Consider the following 19,263-nt stretch of genomic DNA (forward strand, 5'->3'; position numbering starts at 1 on the left):
CCCAGCTCCAGCATCAGACACAGGGATGCTCCCAGGGCCTGAAGACCCGTGGCATTGCAGAGCCTCATTGCGTGGTGGTTGGGCAAGAAGGCACATGGGTCACCCCTCCGTGGCAAGCTCAGGGCAGATGGAGTGAGATTTCCCATGGGTTGTCCACCTTCTTGATGGCTGTACTCCTCCCAAACGATTGTGAACCTTCTCAACGGTTGTGCACCTTCCCAAGGACTGGGGGACCTTCCCAACAGTTATGGATCTCGCCAGGGGTTACACACCTTCCCAAGAGTTATGCACCTTTCAAAGGGTTGTGGGGTCTTCCCAAGGGTTGTAGATCTTCCCAAGGGTTGTGGACTGTCCCAAGGGCTGTGCACCTTCTTGTGCATTATGCACCCTCCCAAAGGTTGTGCATGAGAGGGAGTAACACGGGAGGGGAGGATGGAAGCAGAGAGGGAACTAAGAAGGGCCAAGGAGGGACTTCTGCGAACCTTCCGTCCCTGTATCACTAACACCCCTATCTTTTCTAGTGCCTGGCACCGGCCGATGCTGACATTACCCCCAGACTCATCGGACCCTCCACTCCCATCCTAGGGCTCTCACCCCACCATGCCCCAGCCGAGCTGCAGCCCCACCACTCGGGGCTTCCCAGCCCATCCTGCATGCCACCAGTCCATCCATCCCGCACCATGAGCAGGGCCGTGTGGTTCCCCTGCGTTGGGGCGTATAGCTGAGGGATGGCCTCGTTGGACCTGCCCTACCGGTGTCCGCGGTGCGGGGAGCACAAGCGCTTCCGCAGCCTCTCCTCACTGCGGGCGCACCTGGAGTACAACCACACCTATGAGACCCTCTACGTCCTCTCCAAGACCAACAGCATCTGCGATGCTGCCGTCTTCCCCCTGGCCACCGATGGGGCCCTGCTGACGCCGGCCGCCCGGCGGGACTACTTTGAGAGTACCTCCTTCCAAGGCAAGGACCAGCGCTTCTCCTGTGACCTCGTTCCCGCCGAGGAGCTGGAGCCAGCTCCATCCTCCTCCCCCTCGCCCCGCTATGTCCACGAGATCGAGATCCCTCTGACAGAGATCTTCACCCGGGGCAAAGCCGTGGCACCGGCCCCGGCACCGCCGGCCACAATGGACGCTGCCTACGAGGAAGGCTTGGCCCGCCTGAAGATCCGCGCATTTGAGAAGCTGGAGGTGGACAAGCGGCTGGAGAAGCTGACGGAGGAGGTGGAGCAGAAGATCGCCTCACAGGTGGGCCGGCTCCAGGTGGAGCTGGACCGCAAGAGCTCAGAGCTGGAGAAGGCCAAGCAGGAGAGCCTGCGGCTCAGCCGGGAGAAGCAGGAGCTGGAGGACCGGGCGTCTGAACTGTCCCGCCAGGTGGACGTCAGTGTGGAGATGCTGGCCTCCCTCAAGCAGGACCTGGTGCAGAAGGAGCAGGAGCTCACCCGCAAGCAACAGTGAGTCCTTTGCCCCCTCTCCTAGGTGCAGGGTGGGGGGAAATTGGTCCCTGATGGCAAGCCTCAAGAGCCCAACACCATCACCAAACCCTCAGACCAAGTGCTAGGGCACAACACCATTGGTAATCCCCATTAACATCATCGCTCATCAGGTTTTGCATCTTCTCCCATGTAGGAAATGTCTGTGTAGACCTGAGCCTCTCCATGTCCATGATCAAGCTGGGTCACATCATGTCAGACCTTGTCCCAGAGCCACTGGTGCCCCCAGGACATGGCCAGGCTAAGGATGCACATGGCCATGTTGCTGCTGTCCTGCCAAAGAACATGGTGGTGGCCGTGCTGCTGCAGCCCACGTCTATTGCCAAAGGGAGTTCCCCAAAATCAGGACTGGATCATCCCCTGTGGCTCCACAGCTGAATCATCCAGCCCTGTACAACATGAGCAATGCCATCGACCTGTCCCATGGTCATGAACATGCAAGGACCCAGCTTGGCAGTGCCTAATGCAGGGTTTTTCTCCCTGAAGGTGGGTGGTATAGCCTGAGCAGTATGACCTCCATCTGCTGTTAGGACCATGGCACTGTCATCCTCATTTTCATTCCATGTTCCCCACTCGACACCCCTTCCCATCCCAGCGCTGTTCCTGAGTTACCCTCCAGTCAAGCATAGGGTCATTTTCCCAATCGATGTCGCTCAAGCAAAGTAGACCTTTTTTCTCAGGAGTTTCTTAGCAAAGCTGGAGACCACCATGGGATCCAGAAAGTCAGTGAAGAGCAGGATAATGGGGAACAGTCACAGTTGTGCTGGGCTGGGAGCACTGGTGGAATTCCTCAAGGACCTGTCCTGATCCCTGCCATCCTCAGCACATTCATTAATGTCTTTGACTCCAAAATAATGACTGACAAATGGTGGTGCGGATGGTTCTGGGTTGAGGAGCGGGAAGGTGCTGGAGCTGGGTAAGGGCAACACCTCTTGGTTTGGATGCACGTGTATGGGACAGGCAATGGGGAGGCTTGGAGGTTTGGGGACTGCCATCAGCTGCCTCATGGATGTTGTCCAGGGGCATCTTGGGGGTGAATGGTGGCAGAACAAGGGCCAACGGGGTGGACAAGTCTGGAGCAGGTCCTGGAGAGATGTGAGAGAAGACAGACAGAGGGACTCCGATGCGTCTTGTTTGGTCCATGGTGGAGCCTGGACAATGTTGCCACCTAAGAACCTGGTTTTATACCCCAAAACTGCCTCCTGGACCCCCCTTTCCTTAAAGAAACCCTCCTGCCCCTTGACTGTCCCCATTGGTCCCCAAACTCCTCCAGCCAGAGCGACAAAATCACTTGCCAGGTTGCAGAGAAACTACGTGAAGAGCTGGTGAAAAGAGGTGGTTTTTTCCTAGATGTGGGGAAATGATCAGAAACCATTTTCATTGGCAAAGCCAGTGTCACCCTTCCCCAGGAACAAAACATTGCCCGGGACATTTCCCAGCCCTGCCAGCTCCGAAACACGACGAGGACGTTGTCCCCATGGGAGGCTCTTTGCTCCTGGCCTCCGTTTGCTTTGCTGGGAGTGTTTTTCCACCCAGTCCACGGGAATGAGAGAGGTGCCGGTGATAACCATCAGCATCACCTTACAGCCGCTGGGCCAGCGCCCCATTTGCCTTCCAAATCTCCCGGGTCCCCTCGCCAGGAGCCTTCCCAAATCGTTGCCGGAGAGCTCCCAGGCTCACCCTGCAAATGGCAGGTGAGGGGGCAATTAATTGGTAATTAAATGGCAATTAATAACCAGCAACGGGAATTATGTCACTAAGGGCTGCCCCCTCCTTTTCCTTCACGCTCCTGTGCAGACGGGTGTGCATGGTCGGGTGTGCACAGTCAGATGTGTGCAGTCAGGTGTGCATGGTTGGATGTGCACAATCAGGTATGCACGGTTGGTTGTGCACGGTTGGGTGTGCACATTGGGTGTGCACAGTTGGGTGTGCATGGTCGGGTGTGCATGGCTGGGTGTGCACAGTCAGGTGTGCACAGTCAGGTGTGCACAGTTGGGTGTACACAGTCAGGTGTGCACAGTCAGGTGTGCACAGTTGGGTGTGCATGGTCGGGTGTGCATGGCTGGGTGTGCACAGTCAGGTGTGCACAGTCAGGTGTGCACAGTTGGGTGTGCACGGTCGGGTGTGCATGGCTGGGTGTGCACAGTCAGGTGTGTGCAGTTGGGCGTGTGCAGTTGGGTGTGCACGGTCAGGCACGCACAGTTGGGTGTGCACAGTCAGGTGTGCACATTGGGTGTGCACAGTTGGGTGTGCACGGTCGGGTGTGCGCAGCTGGGTGTGCACAAGACAGACGTGCAGAGCTGTGTTCGTGCATCTGCAGGGGTTCGTGGTGCTGAGCAAAGGTGCGAGAGCGGTTGTGCCTGTGTGTCCGTGCACCGTCAACCGTGCAGGTGTGACCAGTGCTGGGTGTGCGTGCGACCGAGCGTACGTGTGCCTGGAGGTGCGCGTGCATCTGCCGGCTCATGTCCCGCTGCCTGCGCGCCTGGCGGGGTGTACAGCTGTGCTTGTGTTTTCGTGGTGCTCTGCGCCTGCGCAGGACGCGCTCGGGGGTGTGCCCCGCGGCCCGGCTGCCGCCGGGCTTAACGGGGTACGGGGCTGAGCGGGGTTTAAGGACTTCAGGCCGCCCTTAAGGTCGTTCCTTTAAGTCTGCCCCGAATGAGGCAGGGTACCACTGCCGTCCTCCTCCATCATCCCACCCACACCATCACCACCCTCCTCTGCTCTTCGTGGGCCTGACCCCAGTGCCGGGAGCGAAGGCTCGGGCGGGGGTGTTCGTCGCGCTAGGGATGCCGTCCCTCCCGAAACAAGGTGGCCGCATCCGCCCCGCCTGCCGGGAGCATCCCCTGGTCCCCGCGCTGCCCCGAACCACGTCCCGGCAGCTGTCGGGGCTGGCACAGACCCAGATCGGGCTGATGGCGGAGTGGCCCGGGTGCGCGCGAGCACCCTCGGCCCTCCCCGCACCCCAGGGACGGAGGTGCTTAAACAGGGGCGGCTGGGGAAGGATCGGGGTGTCACCCACCCGTCCCTCCACGCAGGGAGGTGCTGCAGATCGACCAGTTCCTGAAGGAGACGGCCGCCCGCGAGGCCAACGCCAAGGTCCGCCTCCAGCACTTCATCGAGGAGCTGCTGGACCGGGCGGACCGGGCCGAGAAGCAGCTCCAGATCATCAGCAGCAGCTGCGGCACCACCCCAAACGGCAGCCTGGGACGCTGCGGCACGCCGGGGGCCAAGGCCGCCGGCCGACCGGTACCTCCGCGGGCACAGGCACGGGCACCCCAGCGGCTTCGGGCACGCGCCCGCGTGGCTTCTCTGATGGCTGCGAAGGGTTGAGCAGGGAGGTGTAGGGACCCCCACCTCATCCCCATAGGGAAATGGGTAATCCTGGGGGGGGGATCCCAAAGAGGAGTTGCTTCTCGGTGGGTCTGTGTTTCCATGGCAAGCATGAGCAAGGTGCTGGGGGGATGCTGGAGATGCTCGTCTGCATCCCATTTGGGGATGGCCTCACCCCAAAACGCGGCTGGCGCTGGGTGGGTTATCAGGGTTGTCTCCCTCAGCCGTGCCACCCACATTTTGGGTTTTACCACGTTGGCTCCTCTTGTCCTGTCTTCCTGCAGAGAGACCGGCACCCGGGGCCGGGGGCAGCCGTGCACGGTCCCTACGGCGTGTCCAACCAGCGCTCCTCCTCCAGCACCGGGTGAGTCCCCTATCCACGCTGCCGTTTGGCATTTTAATGGGATGCTCATTTTGGGGGGGGAAGGGGCTGGCAGGAAGGGGCTGCACACCCCGGCGAGTGCTGAGGCCAAGCATCCCTGTCCCCCAGCGCCTCAAGCCGGGTGAAAGCCGTGTCACAGAGCTCGGGCTGCTACGACAGCGACAGCGCGGAACCATGCCCCACCGACGACACCGCCGACGGGCATCCCCACCCGGCGCGGGACGGCGCCCGGGGCTCGGGGCTGCGCCGGCAAGCCATCCAGAACTGGCACCGCCGGCCCTACCGCAACAGCACCGAGGGCGAGGAGGGCGATGTCTCCGACGTGGGCTCCCGCACCACCGAGTCAGAGGCTGAGGGCTGGGAGCCAGAGGCAGCCGGATCCGCCGGATCCCGACCCACCGGCAGCTGCCGGCTGACGGGTGAGACCGCGCCGGGCTCTGCTGGTGGGGCGGGAGGACGGGGAGGCTGGAAGGTGGGGGCCAGGGACGGCTCCTCGGCTGCGCGAGGAGCATCCCCTCCCCGCCACCCTCCCCAGCTGCTGGTGGCAACTGACGGTGGCTGTCCCACAGCCAGGACCGAGGGGGCCGGGGTCAAGGCGGGCCGGCTGGAGAGGGGCAGCCCGGGCCACTCCAGCGAGGTGATCAGCCCCGAGATCCTCAAGATGCGGGCGGCTCTTTTCTGCATCTTCACCTACTTGGACACCAAGACCCTGCTGCGGGCAGCCGAGGTGTGCAAGGACTGGAAGTTCGTGGCCCGACACCCGGCCGTGTGGACACGGGTGCTGCTGGAGAACGCCAGGGTGTCCTCCAAGGTACCGGGGACGGGGATGGCACCGCCCAGGGCGAGACCTTTCTTCCCGAAGCAAGGTCACTTGTGTTGATTGTCACGCCACTGCGCTCACGGGAATGTGGCTGGATGCGTTGCGCGTTGAGACGTGCGTGTGTGTGGGCACGAGCTCACATGTGCACACGTTTCCACGTGCTTTTGTGGTCACACCCGTGATTTTGTTGCACGCGCTCTTGCATGACTTCCTCTGTGCGTTTTCACATATTTGTGGCACGCATGGCTTTGTGCATGCTGAAACATGTGTGTGTGCTGTGGGACGCGCGGACAGATCTGCCCAAAACAGCCAAGGATGGGTGGTGTGGAGCACGCCGAGGGCATCCCCCTCAGTGACGGCCACCGCTGTCCCCCCAGTTCCTGGCCATGCTGTCTCAGTGGTGCACCCAGATGCACTCCCTCACCCTCCAAAACCTCAAGCCGCGCCAGCGGGGGAAGAAGGAGAGCAAGGAGGACTACATGAAGAGCACGCGGTGAGTCCCCATGCCCTGGGCACCCTCCTCCCAGAGCCGGAGCTGCTGGTCCTCAGGGATGAACATGCTCCATGAGCCTCACATCCCATTTCCACTGACGGATGTCTATCGCACACCGGCTCCTGCTGTGGGTTTTGGGCATCCTGGAGCCACGGATCCCTATGGGACACATCACCCTCCTGGCATGTCCCCAGGGTGGCCATGGGGAGCATGAGCGCAGGTGCTCGTGCCTGACTCTGCCTCCATCCCCGGCAGGGGCTGCCTGGAAGCCGGGCTGGAGTCCCTGCTGAAGGCGACAGGCAGCAACCTGCTCATCCTCCGCATCTCGCACTGCCCCAACGTGCTGACGGACCGCTCGCTCTGGCTGGCCAGCTGCTACTGCCGGGCCCTGCAGGCTGTCACATACCGGTAAGGACAGCCACTAGCATCCCCCTTCGCCCATGGGGACCGTGTGGATCCCTGGCTGGGAGAAGGCTGGGAACATCCATGGGAGGTGCTGGGACTCCTCTGATGCCCATCCTCATTCCCTGTCAGCACGCAGCCCATCTGGCCAGGTGTGAAGGACCCACCTTTCCATGTTCCTGGCCCAGCGGCAGCCCCAGTGTCCAGTGTCCCAAGTGCAAGCTGTTCTTGCAACTCTCATCCTCTTCTGGCGGTGTTCCCATGCAGATGTTTCCCTTCCAGCCCCATTCCCACCACCCTGTTAATGATCCAACCCAGCTAGAGGTCTTGGTATGGGGACACTGCTCTATGTTAGAGAAGGGTTAAGAAGAGGTGCACCCACACCACGGCCGAGTGAGGCCCCACCTGACTGTCACCCCCTGACAAAGGCTTCTAACAGGGAGAAGAGACCTCGGGGTCCCTCTGTCCTGGGAGGGAGGAACAGCTTTGCCATGGGATTGCTAAGACCCAACTTGGAGACCTTGTCCAAGATCAAGGACATGAGGCCCATGATGGTGTAGGTTCTGGAGGAGATCACTGACTGCTCCTTGGTCTTGGCCCCCTTCTGAAGAGGCCCTGCCTCCTGTAGAGACAGGATTTACCTTTCCTACACACTCAGTGAGGATGGTCCTTGCTCCGCTGCACCCTGCAGATGACCACTTCGGTCTTGGTATCCACTTCACCTGCAGCCGATGGGTGTCCTCGTCCAGCACAGGATGGAGAGTCCTTCAGGTGGTAAAGCACACCCAGACAGCTCCTCTGTTTTGGACCAAGTGAGCTCAGACACAGCTCTGATCTGGGGATCCCACACCATGAGGCAGCCCAGTGCTGCTGGGTTTAACCCAAGACTCCTCCATCAGCCCTTCCAAGGGCGTTAGAGCAAGCCCAAGCGCTCCTGGCACGTTGCTAACCTGTGACTCTGACTCATGCTCTAATTAACCCACCACACTCACAAGGGGCTCTTGGCAGGCTTCTTCAGTGGAGACGTGTGAAACGCTCAAGATAACACCCATTACTTATTTTTAGACTTGCCTGAAGTTTTGAAGTAGGTCATTTAGAGTTAGGAAGTGTGGCCTCAGTCTTCAGGAGGCAGCCTGGGGTGGTGAAACAGCCAGGGGCCTCTGTCTGGGCTGGTGATGTCAAGATGACACTCTCTGATATCTCTTCTCCATTGACGTGGTTCTAGGAGCCAGCAGCATCAGCGAAAGCTCCTCTCAGCATAAGTGCTGGGTGGGCAGGCAGCGTGGCTGCGCCTGGTCAGTGCCATGACTCATGATAAACCTGCACCTCCACCATGACCCTGCACAAATCCAGCAGCATCCCTTGGGGTCTGTTTTGGTACCTCCAAAAACACCAAGGAGGAGCCCACAGCAAACCTCTGCAGCAACATTTGGGCAACAGCCACCTACAGGTGTGGTGGCACAACTGCAGAGCTGGTACAGAGGCCATGGAGCAGCTGCTGCCCTTGGCTGGAAGTTATTGCCCATCAGCTGAAATGTCCTTACGACCTCCTGGCACCTTCCCCATCCAGGCTGGGCAGGTAGCAAGTGGAACCAACCCAATGGGATCTGCAGGGATGTCATATTTGCTCTGCAAGGGTACATGACCTGGCAGTCTCAGTTCAATCACCTGCCACCTTTGCATCTGGAAGACTTCTGCCTTCACCTTCAACGCCACCTTCAACTATTAACCCCACCTTCAGCCTTACCTCACCTTCAATCTCACCTTCAGCCTCACCTTCAACTTCACCTTCTTCCATTTTTCTTGACATTGCACATCCGTAGGCAAAATTCTACATAGAAATGCCTTCAGCTTTCCTTCATGGGCTGGTGTTGGGACTGTGGTTCATGGGCAGATCATGGGTTATAAATAATGACCAGATTTGTACCTCCAGGTACAGGGAGATGTAGCAGCATGGAGGCTGCATACACAGCTCCCAGGGCAGCATCACTGCCGGTGGGGGCCACCACGCGTCCTCTGTGTTGTTCCAGGAGCTCCACAGACCCCGTGGGTCATGAAGTCATCTGGGCCCTTGGAGCAGGTTGCAGGGACATCATCTCCCTCCAGGTCGCACCTCTGCATCCATGGTAAGAATCATGTTAGGAGGAGGCCAAGCTGAGTGTGAGGGCACCACCGGGCTGGAAAGAAATTGGGTATCAGATCCAGATTCGCTTGGGGGTGGCAGTCCTCATGGGATGAGCAGCAATCTTGGAGGCCAGTTTGGGGGACCAGGAGCTCGGCCCTATTCCTCCCTGTGAAGGCTGGGAGCTGTTGGGTGTAGGCACCTCCCTGGCGAGCTGGGAACTCTTCTGGGGAGGCTGCTAACACCAGAGATGAAAGGGGAGCTGTGATGGGTCCTGGTAGGCGACGCTGAACATCAAACGCTTGTCTGAGCTCCTCACTGCTCAAACAAGAGCAGCTCTGAAGGGCCTGGATGTTTTTAAAAGGGTGTCGAGTCACTGCTTAGGGAGATGACTGCAGTTGTTCTCGCTTTGGAAAAGCATTTTGGGGGCGTGAAGATGCTGGTGGATCTCCACCCCGCAACGTCTGCGTGCTCAGGAGTTCGTGGCCCACGGAGCAGGTCACTTGGCTCCTCACCTCTGTGCCATGGGGCTGCCTCCTGGGCTTTTCTTCTTGTCCTGGGTGGTTTGTTGCAATGTCATGTCCCCTGTCAGACTCGATCAAGGTGCACAAAGGGGGATGTCTCCTAGCAGAAGAAGCTGGATGTCAAGTCCCATATGGCTTGTTTGTTCCCTGGGGGAAACACCACATGGCATGTAGGCTTCTCCACCTGAGCTAGAGGTCCAGGCTACTGCTACAGGTTTGATCACTGCAAGCAACAGAGTTCAGGGGCTGATTCAAATCTCCAGAGGTGGAGGGTTTGGGGTAGACAGACTCCACTGAGTGCATGGTCCTGCCCTGTCCCGGTTGCAGCACAGCCCAAGGTGGTTGCTCAGATGGAGACATCTGGCCTAGAAACAACTCCTAATAGTGTGATGACCCCCGGGTTGGTGGGGTGGGAGAGGTCTCAATCCCACAGCGCTCGCAGGAGACCCAGGGCAGGGGGAAAGCTCTTCTGCCAGCCCTCCCCAGCTCTTTCTTCTTCATCTCCCCAGCCAGCAGCCGACGCGTTTCAGCAACCGCTGCCTTCAGATGATCGGCCGGTGCTGGCCGCACCTGCGGGCGCTGGGCGTTGGAGGGGCAGGCTGCGGCGTCCAGGGACTGGCGTCCTTAGGTAAGCAGCTCTCCTCTGATGGGACAAGGAGAAGGGGACCTTGCTGGAGGCAGGGTATACTCCTAGGAGATGCCCCATGGGGATCTCAAGGGAGAAGCCCGCCCCAAGGACCATGGGTGCACCCTGCCCCTCCTTGCTGCCACCCATCCCTCCTACCACCCTGTTCCCATCGGTTGTCCTTATCCCTTCCCCGTGGGGCGCTGACGGCAAGTGTTCTGTAATTCCAGCCCGAAACTGCATGCGGCTTCAGGTCCTGGAGCTGGACCATGTGGCAGAGATCAACCAGGAGGTTGCGGCAGAGGTGTGTCGAGAGGGACTGAAGGGCCTGGAGATGCTAGTGCTGACCTCCACACCAGTCACTCCCAAAGCTCTGCTGCACTTCAACAGTGAGTAGCAATGCCAGGGGGAGTGCATAGCATCTTCCATCAACCAAAATGCCACCAGATATCCAGATCCATGAACCAGACCCTGCCTTCCAGCCCCACCCACAGGAACCCACTGCCAACTCTGGAAGGTGCTGGGAGCTCCGTCGTGGAAAGTTGCTAAGAGGGAATCCAACAGCCCCCTGCCGAAGATGGGTTAGGAAGAGCTGATCTTGCCTTGGGCCATAGGGAGGGTGGAGACACTCCCTCCATGCTCCGTCCAGTGTAATCAAGGCCTCAATGTCTGTGGCACACTTGAGGCTCACCCTGGTGCACCTGAGTTTGGAGTCACGCCATTTACTGAAGCTGTTTGCCAGGACAGCAGCTCTGGATAGGGGAAAGAGGTCTGCAGCTGGCAGGAGGGTCTGAGGTGCCATTCCTGATGGTCATGGCACATATGACTGTGGTTGGCCTTGCTGGGAACCCACCCCTCTGGCTGAAAGACTAAGGGTTTCCCAAGGAAGCGGTAGGACTGCTGATTTGGGATAGGACAATCAGGGACCATCTCGTAGATGACTGTCGTCCCTACAGAGGTCTTGGTCACCAAAAGCAGGTCTCCATCTTCGGGGTGAGGTTTCCCCAAATGCAGAAAGCCTTGAGGAGCACCGAGTGGGTTTTAGGTCCATCCTGGCTGCAGGGAGGCTATTTCCCCACCAGGTATGGTGAGGCCAGGCAGTATCTCTGCCCCTAGGTGTGTGCCGGAACCTGAAGTCCATCGTCGTGCAGGTGGGCATTGTGGACTACTTCAAGGAGCCCCATAGCCCTGAAGCCAAGAAGATGTTTGAAGAAATGGTGAACAAACTCCAGGTAAAGGATGCCATTCCCAGGTCACCTGTGTGTCACCAGTCTCGTGTCACCATGGGGTCTGAGGATAAATTCGTGCCCTCTGCTGAAGTTCCTCAGTAGAAAACATTTTAGCTCACTAGGGACATCCTGAAGGCTCGCTGTCCTTCAGACACACACGCCCCAAAGGCTGAAACAAGATCTAACATGCTGATTCCTTCCCTTTGCTTTAACCAGGACCCCTCCTCTGTGAGTCTCTTCCCCGGGGATAGAAAAGGGCTGTTGCCTCTTTTGCAGGGCCACTTACTTGCTGAACACTGTGAAGTGATTGAAAATCCACCCGTGAAAGCAGAAATAGAGTTAATTTTAAGTTAGGCTGAATTGCGGACCTTGCTTATCTTGTGATGCTCAGCAGGGCTTGGGCTGTCCCTGATCTGTTCAGGGTCTCCAAGGCAGACATCTCCATCCATGTCCAAAGGGAAAAACAGGTGCCTCCATTTCACTTCATCCTCTGGTTGACTTCATCCTGCAGCAGGTTGGGCTCCCATGGGGGTGTAAGGCAAAACTCCCATGAGATGCAAAGCAGGACTTGGGCCCCTCACTACAAGAAGGACGTTGAGGTGCTGGAGCGTGTCCAGAGAAGGGCAGCGGAGCTGGGGAGGGGTCTGGAGCACAAGTCTGATGAGGAGCAGCTGAGGGAACTGGGGGTGTTCAGTCTGGAGAAGAAGAGGCTGAGGGGAGCCCTCATCGCTCTCTGCAACTGCCTGAAAGGGGGTTGTGGTGAGGTGGGGGTTGGTCTCTTCTCCCAAGTAACCAGTGATAGGACGGGAGGAAATGGCCTCAAGTTGCGCCAGAGGAGGTTTAGACCGGACATCAGGAAAAATTTCTTTACCGAGAGAGTGGTCAAGCATTGGCACAGGCTGCCCAGGGAGGTGGTAGAGTCACCATCACTGGAAGTGTTCAAAAAACATGTGGACGTGGTGCTTCGGTACATGGTTTAGTGGGCATGGGGGTGTTGGGCTGATGGTTGGACTTGATGATCTTAAAGGTCTTTTCCAACCTTAATGATTCCGTGATTCTGTGACTTGGGGACGGAGGCCCACCAGTGCAGTTGGATGGGGTCAGATGGCTCATGTGGTCCCTGCGCCACTGCCAACCTCTGTCATGGGAACAACAGTGGGCACTGAGACAGACCCACCTCCATCCCCAGGCTGGGGGCAACCTTCAGAGAAAAGCCATTTCAGAAGGGTTTTCTTCACATGACCGTCCACCCCCATGCTTTGCAAACCGCACAAGCATGTTGATGTTGTCTGCCCCAAACTACTCCTGTCCTCTGGAAACCGTTTTTAATCAAGCAGAAAGCAAATCCAGAGCTAGCTTCAAGGGGTTGGGATTAAGAGGCATTGAGCCCATCCTGCAAGGAAGCCAAATCCCCATGGGATGCAGTGGTGAGGATGGGACTGGGGCGGACCCCTTCCCATGGTGGGGATTTGAGATGTCCTCTCCTCTCTCTTGCTCAGCCTGTGGGGCAGCAAGAGTGCCAGGTCCTGCACCGACCATGCTCTCTGCTCCTCTTCCAGGCCCTGAGGAAGAGACCCGGCTTCTCCAAGATTTTACACATCAAAGTGGAAGGAGGCTGTTAGACCTTCAGGGAACCACAAAGCACATTCCCTCCTCTGCTCGGTGGAGCCAGAGGCCCCGTGAAACCAAACCCACTGTCCGCCGCTCATCCGTTGCCGGACCTGGAGCACGGAGACACTGGCCCATGCACAAAAAAACCCAAACTCTTGCAGGCCTTAGTGACTGGCAGCCGGCGCTCATCCCCGGGGCCAGCTGGTGGGCGAGAAGGTGCTACTTAAGTAAATTTTTCAGCTGCCCAAAGAGGCAGGGCTACGCTCTTTCCCAGGAGGGAAGATGGCTTCGAACCCCCCGCGGCTGCCCTTTGCCAAGGATCCTTGTTTGGGGAATGTCTTTTTCTTCGAACTCTCTTTCGGGGGAGGGGGGGTTGGCCGTTTGATGGTGTGGGAGATGAGGATGGCTCAGCCCGTCCCTGTGGGCTCTTTGCAGAGCACTGGGTTCATCCTTTCCATGGGCTGGCAGAGGTGGGGTGGGAAAGGGCCGTTCCTCCAGAGGAAATGGTGCCCAGCGTTCCTGCAGGGTTTCCGCTCGTTTTCATTTGTTTAACAGAGGGGCACCCAAACCTGGGTAAATACTGCCCAGAAACCACGACAACACAAGCCCGGATGGCAGAGCTGCACCTTGGGGGCTGTAGGAGCCAGAGGACACCAGGAGAGATTGTTGCTCTTCCAGAGGTTTCCAGCCTCACCTCCTCTGCACCAAAACCTTCCTGCCAAGGCAATAAACCATCTCCAAAACCCTCATCCACCAGGAAACACAGGTCATGCTTCTGTCCCCACCAACATCCACCACCCGCTCTGGCTTCCTCCAGAGCGAGTTGTCCCATGGGGAGAGAGGGACTGGCATGGGACACCCACGTTTGCCATCTCATCGCCTTCCCGAGCATCCTGAAGGAGAAACCCTGGCCAAATTGTTCTGACATCCAAAGCTGCTGGTGAAAGCACCAACCCAACTGCCCTGGTAGATCCCTTATCTACAGCCGTGGCTGGTTTTTTAATTCTGCTTTTTTCTTCTGCCTGTTGTCTGCCTGCAAGGACCTCATCGCCCCCAAAGTACCCTTCTTTTTCCAAAGGAGAAGGCTTTTGAAAGGCATCCAGCAGGGTCGGGCGTCTCCATCCTCCATCCTGGAGAGAAGGTGCCAGGAGGTGCCCACGCCATGGAGGAGACATGCCAGCAGCAGGGACACACTGTCCTTGACCACAGCCCCCTGCCACCCTGAGCCCCAGCCAGGCGTGCTTGGACCCGACATGCTGAGCTGAGAGGAACCGACTGGGAAAAGCCGATTTTGGGGGGCCGTCCTCTCCTCTGGGCCATCATTGGAGGTTTTGGTGTCTGTTGGCCAGCATGGCTGCGAGGAGACAGCCCTTCCCAGGGCATGTCCCCTACCTCCAGCCCTCCCAGGGTGATGGGCTGCCATGGAGCATCCGCTCAGGCTGCAGACCCATCTTGGTACCACCTTCCTCATCCATGTCACAAGAGCTGCAGACTTCAGCCAGGGGGTCTCAGCATGCTGACAGCCCCCAGGCACCCCAATAGAAAATAAAATCTATTCCAAAGCGCTGAAGCTGGTGGTGGGCTGGAGGCAGCTCCTGGGTCTCCAACCCCAGAAAGAACCTCAGGAGACCATTTCATGCACCCCTCATCCCATCTACGCTGTCTCCTCCAAAGCAGGGGAGGGATTTTTGGCCATAATCCCCCATTTGAAGCACCTCCATTCTCCTGCTGACTGCGGCTTTCCAGGAGAAGGCTGTTCCCCATATGCACAAAATGTGGGAGCCCAAAAAAACGCCTGCGAGAAACTACTGCTTCCCACCATGGGCAGCATTGGACAAGCTCCCCGGCACCACGGACAAGCTGCCCACCATGGGTTTACCTCCACCCTGGGGAAGCTGGGACACGCATAATCCAGGGGCAAGAGGAGCAAGGGATGCCCCGACCAGCAAAAAAACCACCCAGCCAAGCTAAAACCCCCTGGGGACCACCCGGCTACCATCCCACGAGCGTGGTCCCAGTGGAGATGTCACCCTTCGAAACAGCGCAGAGACTTGCAAAATTCCCTTAAAAAACAAACAACCAACAACAAAGTAAGTATTTATTTCTATAATGAAAAGAAGAAAAAAAAGAAAGATTTTAAAGGAAAATTATATACTCGGCATGTTTATACACTCTATGCTTAAAGACTATCATGTTGGAGAGTCGTGCCCGAAGAGTGAAGGTGGCTGCTCTGGATTTGCTCCAGGCCGTGGGGAAGGCGAGGACGGGGTGATGGAAAGCAGGGGAAGATGTCAAGGACGCTTGACGAAACCTGCTGTGCTCACCGGCGAGGCTGGAGCGGCTGCCGGTGCCGTCGGTGGCCGTGGCCGCTGGTGGCCGCGGCGGCGTGGAGCCCGGGTGGGTGTGCGACGCCCCCGACCCTCCGCTGCCATGAGAGTTTTGTAAGTCACGGCAGGACAACCTCACCCAAATTTGGTGCTTCAGTGTGTCGTCAAGACCAGACCAAACCATCCGCCTCCCCTTGGGGCATTCCCAAAAAGTCCAACTTCTGGCTTAGCAAAGCCACGTTTTTACACAAATCCTGCGATGACACAAGACCTTGACCAGGTTCAAGGATTCGAAGATGGAAAGTGGGTTTTTTTCACCATTTTGCCTGGGCTTGTACGTATCCCTTCCTCCTCAGCTGGGGATGAAGGTGGCTGGCACAGTGACACCGGCTTGGTGGTAATGAGAGCCCTGCATCTCCCTGGCCCTCCTGGTGGCTCCTAATTGCCCAGGTTGTTAATGGCAACGAGCTCATTAACCGCTCCGTATTCCTTCCACTGAAATGTCATATTGATGGTTTCCCTGCTGCTTCCCCTGCCCATCCCGCTGGCGCGTGGCCCCGTTGGCTCACCCACAAGCCCCCATTGCCCACCCCCGGCCCTACGGGATGCTCGGGCAACGCTGCCCGTGGCCGTAGGATTCACCACGTCGGCCATAGGCGTTTCAGCCTCATTTCTTCTGGAAACAATGGAGATGGAGAGAAGTACCAAATCCACTGGGAAAGCCTTGAAATCACGCAGTGTATTCAGGTGCTGGTAGGGAAGGGACTGCTGCAGCGTGAGCTCAACACCATACTAGACCCTAGAGAAGCCCCAGAGGGGCTCTGCGATGACAATCCCCAGCAAAAGCCAGGGCACAGCCGCACCACCCGGGGCGAGCATCAGCAGCGAGCAGCTTTCCCTCGGGGCCATGGTGATGGCCAGATCTGGCAGGGGCAGGATGGACGGTGCTGCCGGTTCCTGCCAGACCTGGTTCCCACGGGACCAGTTTTGGGGGGATTTATTCCTTTTCCAGTGAGCTTGCCCAAAGTTTCCCCATGGCCAACACTCACGACGTTCCTCTTCTCTTGAATTTGGCTGCCGGTCGGGGATCTCAAGAGGAATACCACCAGCAAAGCCAGCTCTGGGGCCAAATTTATCCCAAATCCATGTTTTTCTGTCTCCCTCGCGTGTTGGGTTTTGCTCTGAGCCCCCAGGAGCTGGGGACGCTCCAGGGACCAGCTGCCTCCTCCTGCCTTCACCCCTGGGCCCCCAGTTTGGGGGAGTCCGGGGGTGTAAGGTCTCGAGGGAAATGGGAACCCCCAGATTGGCTCTGTCCAAGGAGGTTTTTACACCTCTTTATCGAGCAAAGCTGGCAAGAAAAAAACATCCCCCCCTCTCGCCATGTGTCACGGTCCCAGCACAGCCACACAGCTTGTTCGGATCCTCCAAAAGGCTCCGAATTTGGTTAAAACAGAACAAAAAAACCCCATGAAAAGTGTTGATAAAGGCTCTTAAAGCAGTTGAAGAACGTTTTCTCTCAGCTCTTAAGAGAAGCCCACCCCAGGAGCTGGTGCATCGCTTCAGCCTCTCATTTTGGGTTGAAAACCTGCAGGTTTGGGTGGAGTGAAAGCATTTGGGAATTGGTGCCAAATGACAAAATGCTTTAAAAAAAAAAAGGGAAAAAAAAAACAGGGACAAGAGAGACTTTAGCAACCGGAGCTGGTTTGTTGCAATCGAAGCATCGCGGGGTGTTGGTTGCAGGGTGAACGGTGGCGATGCATGAACTTCCCCATCTGGGGGAGGCAAAATAATAGTATTAATAACAAAAATAATCCCCGCAGCGGGTGAAACGGTCCCTCCTGCCCCAAGGAAAAGCTGCTGTACGTCCTTCCCTGGTGCACAGCAGCAAGGAGAGGAGGGAAAACTGCCCAAAAGCAGGAAAAATAGGATTTTCTGATCCAGCCTCGGGATTGAGCCCCCTGGAAGGGGGCACGAGGCGGGCTGGGGCCGGGGACAAGTGGGTGCAATGGTGCGGGAGGGCGGGATGGCTTTTGGGAAGCGAGCACAGGAACGCACACTTGCTTAGAGATAATCAGAGGATGCGCTCCCCGTGGGGAGAGAGATACAGAGAGATATATACAGGAATCGCAATCGTTTCCCTAAAGCGCTGCTTTGCAGCAGCGTTAGCCCCAGTGGAAGCTCAGCCCCGGTGAGCGATTTCCGAGGGGCCCTGTACAGCAACTTCCCCCTCCCGAAAAGGTAGCGAGTTTGCCTCCCAAGTTATTTTTTTAAATCTATATAAATTTAGGTCTATTTTAGTCTTTCGCAGCGATGTGGCCAGCGTCTGGAGAACCGAACGTCCCTTTCTCCCCGCCCCTGCCCAGCCCTGCTGGCCCTTGATGCTAAACCAGGTCCCTGATGTGAAACGGAGGATGCTGAGCTGGAGGGGGGGAGCAGCGGGGCTGGGGGGGCAGCCGGAGGTGGGAGGTGTCGGGGGGGGGGGTTGTTGGTGGCAGGGTCCCACACAGGCCGGGGAGAGCGGGCGAGGTAGTGGCTGCTGCGGGAGACCGTGGGTTTTAGCACTTTGGTTGGTACTATCACCTGTAGACGCACTTTGATGTTGTTGCTTTGAAACTTTGCTGAGCGTAAACAATGTGTATTTAAAGAATTACAAAAAAACCAACACCCAAACAAACAAACAGAGGTGTGTAAAGAGCTATTTTATGACTCAGTGTTGAATAAAGACTCTTGAGATTGAGGTGGGGTTTTCACTTGCCCCAGGGCCAACATCGAACACAGGCCAGTGCTGGCCAGCGCCAGCAGCAACCAGCGAGACCAGTTGCTATTCAGAGCTTTCTGGAATCACAGAATGGTTTGTGTTGGAAGGGACCTCTAAAGGCCATCTACTCCAACAGCCTGCAGTGAGCAGGGACATCTTCAACCAGAGCAGGGTGCTCAGAGCCCCGTCCAACCTGACCTGGGATGTTTCCAGGGATGGGGCATCTACCACCTCTCGGGTCAACCTGGGCCAGGGGTTCACCACCCTCACTGGGAAACATTTCTTCCTTATACCTAGTCAGAATCTGCCCTCTTTTAGTCTAAAACCATCACCCCTTGTCCTGTCACAACAGGCCCTGCTAAAAAGTCTGTCCTCATCTTTCTGCTCAGCCCCTCTCAGCCCTGGCAGCTGCAGGAAGGTCTCCCCGGAGCCTTCTCTGCTCCAGGCTGAGCCCCCCCAGCTCTCCCAGCTCTGTCCTCCCAGCAGAGCCGTTCCAGCCCTCGGAGCGTTGCTGGGGCCTCCTCTGGCCCCGCTCCAGCAGGTCCGTGTCTCTCCTGTGCCGAGGGCTCCAGAGCTGGACGCAGCACTGCCAGAGGGGTCTCCCCGGAGCGGGGCAGAGGGGCACAGGGGCAGAGGCAGCGGAGGGCAAAGGGAGGGAGGGAGACGCAACTCCCATCCCCGCATCTCTTTGGCAGGGGAGAAGGGGGGTGATCTTAGACCATGATGGAGGGAAAAGCTGAGTTTGAACATTTTTATGCCAATTGATTTCTGAACAGTCCCAGAATAAAAAAGGAAAAGGGGGATTAATTTTTGGTGGAGAAAACAGCCCAGGTGGCTGCAGGATCCCTGGTTCCCAGATTTCAACCTCACAGAGGTAGGAATCGGCTTGTACTGGTTGGAGAGGTGGAAAACGAGCAGCCCAGGCCCTCAGCAGGCAGGTCAGGGTGAGGCAGCCCTGGCTGCAGGGAGACAAGACCACCATGAGACAGGCGTGAGACAGGCAGGAGGGAACGTGTTTCCCCAGCTGCGGGAGGGGAAACACCCCCAGCCCCAGGGACCGGCCATCTGCGATGGCAACCGCCCCACTGCCTGCATGCAGGGACGCAGGATGAGCCCCACGCATCCCGCTTTTACCCCTCCAAGGGTTTTCT

The 19,263-nt window shown here is 57.7% G+C and overlaps 1 protein-coding gene across 1 annotated transcript; it reads left to right on the plus strand.

The window, feature by feature from the left end:
• The first annotated feature begins 621 nt into the window (after positions 1-621).
• FBXO41 (F-box protein 41) lies at positions 622-13,206 on the plus strand. Its single transcript, XM_081999699.1, has 12 exons — positions 622-1,450; positions 4,525-4,735; positions 5,104-5,183; positions 5,310-5,620; positions 5,771-6,012; positions 6,399-6,514; positions 6,770-6,922; positions 8,947-9,042; positions 10,072-10,190; positions 10,418-10,576; positions 11,304-11,419; positions 12,976-13,206. The coding sequence occupies exons 1-12, from the start codon at positions 729-731 to the stop codon at positions 13,036-13,038; spliced, it is 2,388 nt and encodes a 795-aa protein (XP_081855825.1). The 5' UTR covers positions 622-728; the 3' UTR covers positions 13,039-13,206.
• Positions 13,207-19,263: the final 6,057 nt, after the last annotated feature.

The sequence above is a fragment of the Phaethon aethereus genome, assembly GCF_964289735.1.
Source record: "Phaethon aethereus genome assembly, chromosome: 4".
Lineage (NCBI taxonomy): Eukaryota > Metazoa > Chordata > Aves > Phaethontiformes > Phaethontidae > Phaethon > Phaethon aethereus.

Bases quoted from the DNA above. Each gene is read 5' to 3' on its own strand.
- FBXO41 (XM_081999699.1), top strand. From the start codon at position 729: ATGGCCTCGTTGGACCTGCCCTACCGGTGTCCGCGGTGCGGGGAGCAC. The intron at 10,191-10,417 runs GTAAGCAGCTCT...CTGTAATTCCAG, and splicing joins CCAGGGACTGGCGTCCTTAG to CCCGAAACTGCATGCGGCTT. The intron at 10,577-11,303 runs GTGAGTAGCAAT...CTCTGCCCCTAG, and splicing joins AGCTCTGCTGCACTTCAACA to GTGTGTGCCGGAACCTGAAG.